At 40.9% G+C, this 12,911-nt stretch overlaps 1 protein-coding gene across 1 annotated transcript in view; it reads right to left on the minus strand.

Annotated features, from left to right (window-relative positions):
* Positions 1-1,049: 1,049 nt before the first annotated feature.
* GRPR (gastrin releasing peptide receptor) overlaps positions 1,050-12,911 on the minus strand; it is a 45,638-nt gene continuing 33,776 nt past the window's right edge. The window contains exons 2-3 of the mRNA XM_048492534.1: positions 9,670-10,021; positions 1,050-3,318 (exon numbers count right to left, since the gene is read on the minus strand). Of these exons, the coding sequence (XP_048348491.1) occupies positions 2,926-3,318; positions 9,670-10,021 (745 nt within the window). The 3' untranslated portion in view covers positions 1,050-2,925. The remainder of the gene's footprint in view (positions 3,319-9,669; positions 10,022-12,911) is intronic.

Consider the following 12,911-nt stretch of genomic DNA (forward strand, 5'->3'; position numbering starts at 1 on the left):
TGAAAATATATATCCAAACTGAAAATAAACTGGCTTTTTTGGGGGGTTATTTTTGGCCAAAAATAAAAATCAGCCAAATAACCAAAAACCGAAAAAAAGGTGAAAAGTGTTTTTGGGTTTTTCTTTAGGCAGGGGAAGGCCTGCAGCTTTTCCCAAAGCCCAGTTCCCACTGCCTATATAAAGAAAATAAAAATTTTAAAATCCTTAAAAAAATTGAAGCCCAATCATAAGGCCAGCAATTGGGCTTCAAATTTTAACTTCCCCTTTTCCAACTTACCTTGGCTGGTGCTCTGGTGAGCTTCCAGGTGGGTTCTGCTGTGCTGGCAAAAGCGTCTTCTCCTGCAGAATTGCTGAAGAAGGAACTATCCCCTGTTGCCCTGTTCCTGCCCTGTGACTCCTCTCCAGGGCACCAGGAGGGATGGGGAGATGCATCTTGAAGGGAGAAATGAGAGAGCTTACTGGAGCTCTCCTATTTGGCCAGTGGCTGAAATGCTCCCTTCTCCCATTGGAGTGTTCAACCTTCTCCCACTGGAGCTTTCAATTGTTTCCAATGAAGAATGGGGACACTCACTTTGGAGGCCCATAAAATTGGACCTCTGACCCAATCTTCACCAAACTTGGAGACTTTTCTATGGAAAGTTATCTACAACTAGGCTGTAAATTTAATTCCTCTACTTTGAAAAACAGCCCCCCAGAGTCCCTCCCCAATTCCCCACAAATTTTAATTGACCCCCCCCCCAATGGGTCAAAAATGCTCATCCCCCTTTACTAGTATGAATATTCAGATTTTTTCTGATTTGTCCAAAAAAATTCAGGTCCAATAAAATTGAAGCCAAAAAACACCAATAATTTTTTGTTACCAGCCCTAAATGGAAGTATTTAGAAAATATCTACAAGCACAATCCTTTTGGGTGTTGAAGATTTGTAGCTGCTGAGTGGAAAAATCCCCATCACTTACATGTACCTTCCATCTGACCATCATTTTTTTCAATATATAGTGACTGTATTTCAAATAAAAATTTATCATTTCAGGTTTTGATTAGTTATACTTAATTTGTATCCCAAAATAGCTTACTTCATTTTTCTCATCTCTATTTTATATGAATTCACTTTCCTAAAAACATCTGCACACTGGAAAAGAAAGAATTTCTAATTTCAGTGTGTTGACCCATTAATGTGATATAACATTTCAGGTAATCTAATGGATTAACTCAATTTACTGTGCAGGCAATATAAAGGTTGAGGTTTTAATAGCTATCAGCACACATTATAACTACATTACATCTCTGAAAAGCACAATAAGAATTCTGTGTTTCAGTTTATATTTGTTTCTCAAGCTGAAACGTCTCAAGCTCTGCATGGTGTATTTTGTCGTCCATTTACATATACCCTGAAGGGAACAATAGGAACATTTAGTAACATTTTAAAAGAGCTGCACTTTATCTTCTAAAATATGGCAAAATGCACAACTTAACCTCACATTTATTAAAATGGCATCACTTTCACATTTAGATCGTTTACAACATACTGCTTATTTCAGATGGGATGGAGTTACCAAACCCCAGTAAACATCAACTTTCTTCACATCTTTTCACAATGTGAATTAACACTGTACTGAAAAAAACACACCATTAAGATTCCTGACAAGTTGAAAGAGTGTCCGCCTTGAACTTTTAAAAACAAATTCAGTAAAGTCTCCTATGGGTTCATGTAATAGATATACAGCACAATTCAGAGCAAGTTTACTCAGAAGTAAGCCACCACTGAGTTTGAATGTTCTATAGTAAGCAGGGGTAGGACTGCTGTCCTACATCAATGGAACCAAATGTTTTATCTAGATTGGTCATTGGGAAAGGACCATTATTTTATCAGTCAGAACTAAGTTTACTTTTAAAAAATAAATTGACTGAAAATGTTGTCCAAAGATTTCAAAGATTTTGACCAAAGGCAGAAAAGCACATATACTGATCTTTTGAAAATGGCCATGTTAGCTTTCTGTGTGTATGGATACACACTTCAATGCTGCACGATTATATTGGCTTGATTCACCTCGAGCACTTTCCAGTTCATGCAGGTATTTCACAAAGACATACATGCAGGCAAGATATGGTGTTCCACCCTGCCAGTGCCCAGGGAAAGATTTTAAAGGCGAAGGACCCAGGGCATGACTTGAAACCAGATCCTATGGCTGCTTTTGCACAGCCCTAAGGACTCTGTGGAAAAGCGGCTTACTGCAGCCTCCCCACCTCTAAACCACCCACCTTGTCAAGGCTATGACAAGATTTTGTGAAATAACCAGCTCAAGATAATGACTTCATATATTCTGAATGCCTTCAACACCCACCTCTAGAGAATGGATGTTAAAAAGCATATTGTAAATTAGCATATTAAAAACAAGGTTCTAAAAGCATGCACAGCTGTGAGAAGCCCTTCAATTCTGTATCAAACCATGCTCACATGCTCCAAGTTCTCAGGTTGCTATCCAGATCTCTGAGTATGTACATTTGTTCTGTACTGGAATAAAGCAGACACCAATGGCTAAGCAGACATTTTGATAACTTTCAGTGTGCAGTTTGTGTAGAGGTTAGGGGAAAATGGTGCCTGGGGCAACATCTGCTCCAGCCGCCCCCTCCCCCATTGCCCTCACCCCCCTGCACACCACATACCTTAGCTTGTGGGAGGCTATTGTGGGCCACCCCTTGGCTTGCCAGAGGCTCTGCTGGCTGAAAGAGCAGCCTGGCAGGGCTGGGCAAAGGGACATCTGGCAGTGACCCGGCCAGGCTGCTCCTTTGGCCAACAGAGGCTCTGCTGGCTGAAGGAACAGCCTGGCGAGGTGGGGCTGAGAGGGGGTATGGGGGCGATTCTCTGCCCCCTCCCACACGTGACCAGCTGGCATGTGCCCAGGGACATGTCTCTGAGTGTGTGCTATACATAGCCCTCATGACAGTGGTGGTTGCCATTGATGAAACTGAAAGTAGCCATTGATTGGTTGGTGCTCTTGAGAGACGTCATTCGTGTGGTGCTTCTGACCGTGCTCTGGGATCTAATGAGAACACGGGCTTTGCAACATGTCAGCTGATGATTGAACTGTTTCCTAAAACTTTTGCTGAGCAGGTAGAGTGCAAAAGGGTTAATGCAAGAGTTAGCAAATGCCAGGACTCGAGCACAGAGAGAGGTGATGAAGTGCAGAACAGAAGTGTCCACCTCTGAATAATGGTATGACCGATATAAATAGATAATATGGTTGGGAAGCCAACAGAAAGCAAAGATGCAAACAAAAACCAGCACTGTCTTGGCGAGACGTTTTCTGGATTCCATCTGAAAAAACAAAGGGATTGTACTTCAGTAATTTTTTGATTCATTGGGAGAAGCGAACACATATTTTGAGAGAAGACTACAAGAGATGACTTTGAACTGGGTTTCCCATCCTGTGAAATAATGCAATGCTTTTCTAGAAAATTGAAACTGAGTTCTTGAAAATAACTTCATAGGCTAATTCTATGCATATTTTTATATATCCTTTTAAGTGAAACTGGATTTAAGCTCACCAAAGTATGCATGGGAATGCATCTTCAAGGGCTCTTCAAAGTCCCTACAGCTGTAATTCAGCTGTATAAAAACCAGGAATCATGCAATTCTATGCCTGCACAACAAACAGTGTGTGGATGAGCCAACCTAGGCTTCATCGGGACCATCATTTCTGAGTGACTTTCCTTAATGCCACCATTATATTAGACCTCTTTCAACATCAGTGGCTTCAGAGAAAGACCTGATGACCATGATACAGCCCAAAGGTCATTTGTTTTATTTATTTTAATTTTATTAGATTTAATATCCCATCCTCCCTAGCCAAGGCCAGGCTCAGAGAGGCTAGCATACATCAGGGTGGCTAACAAAACGTTAGCAAAGTATTATGTGTACAAACGTTATATGGATATACTTTTACAATTTTATTCCACTGAGGAATTGTGGGGTTTTTTTCCCTGTTGTAATTTCACTCAGTTTCCCACTCTATCCAGCTTGGTACATTAGATGCAAAATCTGTCTTAAAAAAGAACTAAGTGGAGATATGGGAAAACACATTACCTTTCCAACCCATGCCAAATATAAGAGTCTTAAAGCGTAGTAGGCACGGACCTTGACATTTCTGCCATTTACTCTGCACTAAACAAGTTAATGATGAGTGTGGACTCAACTGACCAGCTTATGTGGACAGCAGAGGCTAGATGTGTCTTGTCTCTTCCTGTGGTCCACTTTAAAATCCCCGCAGATATGCTCATATAATGGTCCATATCTTCAGGTAATTGCACTCTGCCCACTGCACCTGCCTTATTGCCCAACAGATGGTCAGCATTGTCAGCTTTGATAGCCTTGATTACCAATTTAGAAATGACAGCCTGAATCCAGGTCCAACTTCTACACACCTAAATGGAGTCCAGATTCATTTCCCCATTCCTCTGAGATGGATATCAGTGTTGCAAAGCTAACAGCAATCACCATCTGTTTTGGAAATACACAATTAGTTTCCAGTCCAGTGCCATGAACTGAACCAGTCATGAAACCCTATATGCTTGATGCCAAAATATAGCTTTGGGACTCTATGCACAGCATCCTATTTCACCATGTGGTCCCTGTTCCAGTAGATGACAGGACTCTTATTTAGTAATGCAGTCTATTCTGGTTTCCTCTCAGGCTACAGCAAACATATTTTTTTCACTTGTACACTTGAAACGCCACTTGTGAACTTCTTCAGATACTGACTTCTGTGATATTGTGCCTCATATTGTGGGGATCCAGAAAGCATCCTGGCCTGGCACTGCACAAACATCCTGTGTTAGCTGGGCAATCACATATATAAATGTATTTATGGTAGCTGTGACACATGCAATTATTTCATCTCTTTGGGAAGTGGGGAGTATCACAACTATTGGACAACTACATCTAAAAATATTGGGCTCCAGTTCTACTAAAGAACAGATCACCTATCAGATCCCCATGTCCAGGAGTCACACCTTGGATGCATGCTGAAAGAAAATGTGCATTTGGCATGTCACTTCTAACAATACTGACCCCTGGTCAAAGTGACATGTGAATGTAGGATATAAACTTTAATTGATGGTGCTGTAGAAAAATTCCTGCAAATTATTGCTCAGAAACAAAAGAAGTTGTATGTATACTTTAGACATAGGTGACAATGGCCACACCTACTGACTTGGTTACCGCAAATGAGATATGGCTTGGATACTAGGTCCAAGATTCACATACAGAGCAAGGACGTAGGTAAGGCGGTTTTTTCCCAGGTTTAAACCCTCCCATTACATGTCTGAAGATCTGCCCCCAGTTCGTGGTGTTTTTGTATTTTTAAAGTGTTTTTTCAGTTTCTGGCCTGCAGGGGGCGCAGGTTTTAGGCTAGCAACATCAGGGATTGTTTTGAGCCCCTCCCAATGATACCACCCAGGTTTGGTGAGGTTTGGTTAAGGGGGTCCAAAGTCATGGACTCCCAAAAGGGTGCCCATCCCCCATTGTTTCCAATGGGAGATGGAGCTACACCTTTGAGGGTCCATAACGTTGGACTCCCTGAACCAAACTTCACCAAACCTGGGTGGTATCATCAGGAGAGTATCCTAAAGATACCCTGAAATTTTGGTGCTTCTAGCTTAACAATTGCACCCCTGATAGCAGGCACCCCCCAAATTTCCCAAGATTCTGCGTGGATTTAAAGGGAGAATCTGAGATACCCAGTTTCAGGATGAGGGATAATCCACCCCAAAACAGCATCACTTTCAATGTTGTTTTAACTGGGGACCCCAGATTCTCCCTTTAAAGTGGATTTAAAAGGAGAATCTGGGCTCCCTAGTTTAAACACCATTGAAAATGATGCTGTTTGGGGGGGGGGATTCTAGCATCACAGCGGCTGCCCATGTGGGGCCCCCTGCAAAACTCAGATTTTGCACCAGGCTCCATTTTCCCTACCTACACCTGTGCCCAGAGGGGAGGGCAGAAGGGACTGCCAGTTGCCGCCTGGGAGCCCAGCCAGTGGGGGGGACAGGGGGGGCGGGCGATTCAGGGGATTCTGCCATCCCTGGCCTCAGAGAGCTGCTTTTATAAGCACTGCGGCTGGGGGTATGGCTTGGGGAGGTGTGGTCACGTCCCCTGAACCCGCCCATAACAAAATCTATACCTATGTCCCTGATACAGAGCATGGGAATGAACATAAAGACAGAAGAATCAGGGTAACATGTGTCTCTTGGTTTCCAGTTTGATTTGGAGAATCCATCCATCTCTGCCTGACTTGCCTGCTGGGTTGGGCCAGCCTTGCTGCCAGCAGCAAAAAATGTGGCACAAAGGGTAGTGACCAGCAACAAATTGGTGAGGCATGCTGTAAACTTGGTAGTTCAAGAGCAGTGCCAGACAGTATGGATTCTATGCCTATATATTCATTGCCTGGTAAACAGTGTTAAGAAATATAAGGAATTTTTGTATCCATTTGACCTTTTTTTTGCACTAAAACAATTTTTCTTGGTTGATCATTGTTCTTCCATAGTGACTAATAGCTAGCAAGCAGTATTTGACTTCTTGCAATCTATACCCCCTCTTGTTCTGAACAAGTGATCAGATTGTCGTCTTAGCTTGCCTGCCTTTGGTTTCTTGGTCCTGTGCATTATCCATTGTTGTTTCTTGCAGGTTGATCATGCCTTTTTGTCATGTATTGTGCTGGCCCTGTTGCCTAAGAGGAACAAATAGGCTAACATACTATGAATTCTAGCCAAAGGCCAAGCTGTGATTTTCTGCTGACATTGAGATAATCTTGAATACAAATTTCAGTGTGGATAATGCTTCCCTGTTTTTCATGTTGTATAATTCCCTCCCCAAGTTGTAGTCTGCCTTGAGTCTCAGTGAGAAAGATGATCTATAAATAAATACCAGTGTATCAGAAGCATATGAAACTCAAACTGGGATGCTGCCATTTTGTGCACTGAATTTCAGTAGAAGTGTATGCTTGTGGGTATAAAGTGGAAGAAGAGGCAAAATAATTCTGTAAGACTCTAGCATGGATTCCATCTAGGCAACCAAGTGACTCCTTATATAACCTGACAATAAAAATGTTCAGGTCAAGCCCGGGCAACACCAGACTGTGACCATACTAGTCTTGCTCCAGATGTTGGCTTTTCACAGACTCTTAGCCTATTTCTCTCTCTGCTTCCTAATCTGACTTTCATCCAGCCTACTCAGATAAAACCTCAATCTGAAACTGACCCTGCCTCTGGTGCAAGAATTCTGTCCAAGCTGGGTTATGATCCTGCCAGGTGTCTAATTTCCCTGCAGCTCAGCATTGCCACTCTATTGCAAAACCTGTGTGGCAACATGCACTTTGCAATCAGAAGGTGAAGAGAGAAGCCTCAATGAATTAATAGGTCAGCTTCTCAGGAAAGTAGTAATTCTGCTTTGAAGCTGGTGAACAGCAACTGTCCAGCCAATGTAATCCATCATGGATACTGTAAATCCTCTGCTCCCCTCAATTGAATTGATTGAAAAGTAAGACTGACACAACAAAGTATAGATAACTGGGGCTTGCTGAGAAGCAATTTTTATTAGAGAACTAAGTGAAAATTAAGCTGTGCAAGGACCTTGCTGTGAAAGCAAACTAAATACATTAAGGTTGATTCTGCATGGTTGAAATATCCTGGGTTGAGTAAGGGAAATATCCCGGTTTGGCCAAGAAGTTCGCACAGTTCCCAATCCTGAAGCGGGTTTGTCCTGTGATATTTCCCTCATCCTAGGTTTTTCAGAAACTGCTAAAATGTCTATCTTTTTCCCAAATCCTGCATTGAATCGCTTCCGTGCCACAGGAGCAAAAGCAATTTATTTTTCCCACCCCACAGCCTGATCTCCCAGCCTTATATTATATCAGTTTCATTTCTGCTGAGTTGCAGTCTGCCCTTTCCAAAATATTCCCCATCAAGTTTTCTGCCCTTTGACAGCTCTTCCAGGAGCCAGCAAGTGAGCCCATGTGGGAAAGCACAAGCGCTTGCCTTGTTCCAGCTCACTCTCGCCAAGTGGAAAAAAATTTAGTCCTAGTTTTTTTAAAAAAATATTACTTTGATGACATTTAGTAATGCTGCAAACATGGGAAGCAAAAATGGACTGAAGGTTCAGAATCACTGTCAAAGACCCTCCAGGAGTACTGGCACAGCAAGTGGGGCATAAAGATGCTCAGGTCCCAGAAAAACTTTAGTATATCATGTGTAGGATGTATTCAGCCATCAGCCTCCCTCCTTCACCCCCAGGAGCGAGGAGCTGGAGCATTGTGCTGCCTGCCACTTCCTCCTCCTGTGCCCCTGTGCCTCCACCAGCCTCTGCCTCACACTTCTCCAGGCTGTTGCCAATGCCACTGCTGTGGCCACCAGCCAGCCAGCCAGCCAGCCAACTGTGCTGTCATCACCAGCTTCCTGCCCTCCAATTGGGCTGACTGTCAGGCTTATTTGAAAGTTGGCCTCTTGATTCAGCGTGTCTTTCTGCCGAGCCATCCTGTGCCTGGGCAGCCTCTCCACCAGCAGGAATGTGCCTCAGGGGATGGTGAAGAATGCACAAATGGAGCAAATGGAGCCCCAGAACTGCAGCCATCAACCATCCATCCAGCTGGGGAAAGAGGTGTGTCTTGGTTACTCCTCTGTCAGTGACCCACAGCTCCTAGGAGAGGAGGGAAACTCATGGGCCTCTCCACTGCTTAATTCCTTCCTTCCTTCCTTCCTTCCTTCCTTCCTTCCTTCCTTCCTTCCTTCCTTCCTTCCTTCCTTCCTTCCTTCCTTCCTTCCTTCCTTCCTTCCTTCCTTCCTTCCTTCCTTCCTTCCTTCCTTCCTTCCTTCCTTCCTTCCTTCCTTCCTTCCTTCCTTCCTTCCTTCCTTCCTTCCTTCCAGTTAATACTAGCATTGCTTTGATTCTGCTACTAAATACTACTTGGCAATTAAGTTTGCACTGATTTTCATGATACGGTGTGAAATGCCTCTTGCACCTAGGCTGTCACACAGCAACCCCCATTTAAATTTGCTAACCCTACCTACAGCTGGAACTGTGATGTGAAACAATGCTACTTAGAAAAAAACACTTTTGTGAATTGAACTGAAGCACAGATATTTTATCAGTCTGTTCCCATTTTTCCCATTACACTGCATTAATTTTTGTGGTATGAGTTCACCAGCTTGACAAAAATAAAAGACTCTGCTTATAAGGTTATAGCAAGAAATGTTACACTGATGAATAATTGTGGAGTTCCAAAATTTCATTAGAACCCCAAAATTTCATTACAGCCAGCCCAATTTATGAAGCCCTAAATAGACCACAGTAAACTGAGTGGGGGATTGGCCTTGAACCTGTGGAAAATCCAGTTCAGATGCAATTTGTCTTCATTTATGGAATCTTTTAAAACATTTCCACTGATGACTAATGAAGTTTGATAATTGAATAATTTCTTTGCTGAAAACAGACACAGGACTCCACTAGGAAACCTATCTTGGGTTTCTGACAGTGCAAAGCAGAGCTCTATGTCCTTTCAAGTCAAAGAAGGGTTCTGTTTTGTTTAGGATGGCAAATGCAGTATACAAGTCATGTAATTATCCTCATTGCGGCAGTTACCATTCATGTTTTTTTTTAAAAAAAAGTAAGATATACCTGTTTTCTAACATGCACATTTCCTTCCACTGGTAGGTTGTAAGCACTCCGTATCAGATTTTTTGCAATGAAATAATAATAAACTGAAATAACAGAGAGGGGAATGATGTAAAATATCAGAAAGGAAGCCATCGATTGAATTTTCGGATGCAGCTCATCGGTAAGTGGGTAAGGTGTACAACTGATGAATGTTCTATTAGTGCCCTTGTCATACAAAAGGCGCAGGTCTGAAAATACAGCTTCAGGAATGGCCAGCAGCATGGATAAAATCCAGATCATGACAGCTTTCAAACAAATCTTCAATAGAGGATGAGAGGCTTGGATGTCCATTGGTCTCACTATGGCTTTATACCTAAGGACAAGATAAATAATTTTGTTACTAATCATACAGGTAAATTTATTAGAACAAGTTTGGTCATGAATCCTGGTTGTACTTCTTTTCTCCCCGCTGTCTGTTGGTTATGATTACTTGCTAGAAAATTTTAGATTTCTTGTGGGAGGCACTTAACTGGCAGATGTAACAGATTAACTCTTTATTATCTTTCTCTTACGCAGCTTTCACCACACATAATAGCTGTGCCGTTCAAAGAGCACATGCATTCCCTCTGAGAGGAAAAAGTATGCAATTGATGTGAAAGAAATCTATTGATAATTTCAAGAGATGACCAAACTCTAGTGCCTATTGTCAACAGAGAATCACAGTCATCTGATTGGCCTATTGCATTGGTGACATATAGGTCTGACCTATAACCAAGGTGAGATTTTTTTTTAAAAAAAGATAGAATTTTAAAAAAAGATAGAGATGTTTACTTTATCTGCTGAATTGTTTTCTTAGAGGGATGCATGAAAGTGCTATATTTTGTTCTGGGATATAGGTGCTTCAAAAAAACATAAGATCAGTTATATCTTGGACTCTTAAAGATGCTTTGATTACAGCATTTTAAAAAGTTTCCGTTCTAAACAGATGCATCAATTGTGCCAAATAAAGAAAAATAAATTAAATAATTATTTTTGGAAACTTGACAGACTATAAGTGTAGTTAACTACAATCATCTTTCACCCAATAGAGATCCTTTCGTTTTGTTTTTATTTAAGCTGATGCCTGTCTTCCCCCTCTTGGATACAAACCTTAATATGGTGAGGGAGGGTTGTATGTCAGTTAAATTGAGAGCAATACCATAAGGAATTAAATTGAGAGCAATACCATAATGAAATTAAAAGGCTAAACTCCCAGCACCATCATTCAAGGGGAATGGTCACAGCTGAGAAACCAGATGAAGATACATTCCCCTTTGGGAAACAATGGCAGAAGGAAAAGGACAATTCCAGTGGTGGTCAGGGTAGAGGAATTCTTGAAGGGTAGCTAATGGGCAGCAGCAGTAGTAAAAGGTGACAGCTGCAGAGGACCTTTCTTAAACCAGAGCAGTGCTACTTCAGCTAACCCTGTTTAGTGCTACACAGAATGAGGCAATGTTCATCCACTTTTGATCATCTCTTACCTCAATACAAAATGAAAAAGTATACAGTACTGGAAGACAGAACTCCCAGGTGAGATGGCACTCAATTAGCTACTGGGGAAGAGTTGAGGACAACTACAAATAGCACTATTCTTAATGGTGCAACTGGACTAAAGCTTAAAAGGTATTCAGTTGTTGATGTGAATGGATGCAAAAGGAAAGTCTAAAACTGTTTGACACATATAATAGGAAAATTGAATCTGAGAAGTAAGGATCAAGTTAAACCTGAAATGATAAAACAGCAAACCTGGCAATGGGTGACCTAAAGTAGACTGGACTAGGACATTTTCAGTCAGAAAATTATGAACTATTTTACATTGTAAATGACAAACACAGATGAAACCGAGTTGCTCTAATAGTGAGATGGATGTAGTACAGGCAAACATGGTATATAATGAAAATTGTAATCAAATAATATCCAACAGACTTCATGGAAACCTACCAACATACTATCATTCATGTTTATGCCCCAACTATAGGTGCTGATGAGAAAGAAATTGCAAGTTTATATGCAGATAGCCACATAGGTAAGGTAACTGGAACACCAAAGTAGGAGACAAAGCAGAATCAAATATTGTTGGAAGATTTGGGCTCGACCCATGAAATTAAGTAGGAGAAAAACTCATAGAATTATGTGAAGGAAACAATTCGTTCACTGTGATCACATGTTTTAGGCAGTCAGACAATTGAATACCTGGACATCAATAGATGGCCAGTATAGAAATTGAATAAATTACATACTTAGAAGCAGAAAGTGAAGTTCTGTTCTGTTTGCTAAAACAACACCAGAAGCCAACTGTGATTCAGACCATGAATTGTTACTATTGAAAATTAGAATAAAGCCAAAGAAAAATACCAACACATTTGGGTGACAAAATACAATAACATCATTCCTGAAGAGTCTAAAGACCTCTTAAAAACAAATTTGCATTACTAAGTTCAAGAAAACGAGACTCAAGGGAACTATGAGTTGAAACCAAAGAAGACTGTGCAAAAACTATTCCTGTAGTCAAAAGAAATGAAAAGCCTTGAGGGAAAATTGATAAAACTTTAAAGTTGCTAAAAATAGACAAGAAACAAAAGTAAAAGGTTTCAAAAATAGGATCAGAAGTTTAAATACTGCATTCCAACAACTGGCATGTAGAGACAAAGAGAACTATTAGAATAATCAGTGTAAAGAAATAGGAGAGAACAATGAAAAAAGAAAAACAAGAGATCTGTTCCACAAGATCCAAGTAATCAAAAGGAAATGTAAAGTACTGTTAGGCATGTTAAAAGATCATTATGGAAATACATTAACTGAACAGGAATAAATAAAGAAAAGATGGGAACAATATAATGAAAAACTGAACAGAAGGGATAAAAGGATGACAGATTTGTTCAAAGAAGGATCTTTTGAAGAACCTGCAGTTTTAGAAAGTGATGTGAAGATTGCACTTACAGCAACTGGAATACACAAATCATCAGGATTAGACGAGATATCTATGATAGTGTTCCATTCTTGGAATTAATATATGATTTTCTAAAAGAAGAGACTATATTGGATTTCTGAGCCTTAATTTAAGAAACAAACGAACCCAATAGCAATTATAAAAAGGTTCATGCAGAGTAAAATTGAACTACATTAGATCAGCCTAATAGCAACAAATATATTCTGAAATTACCAGTAAAAATGAAACAAACATTATTTTGGCCCTGACCTGGATCATGCAGGCTGGCCTGATC

This window comes from Sphaerodactylus townsendi, linkage group LG04, assembly GCF_021028975.2.
Source record: "Sphaerodactylus townsendi isolate TG3544 linkage group LG04, MPM_Stown_v2.3, whole genome shotgun sequence".
In the NCBI taxonomy this organism is placed as follows: domain Eukaryota; kingdom Metazoa; phylum Chordata; class Lepidosauria; order Squamata; family Sphaerodactylidae; genus Sphaerodactylus; species Sphaerodactylus townsendi.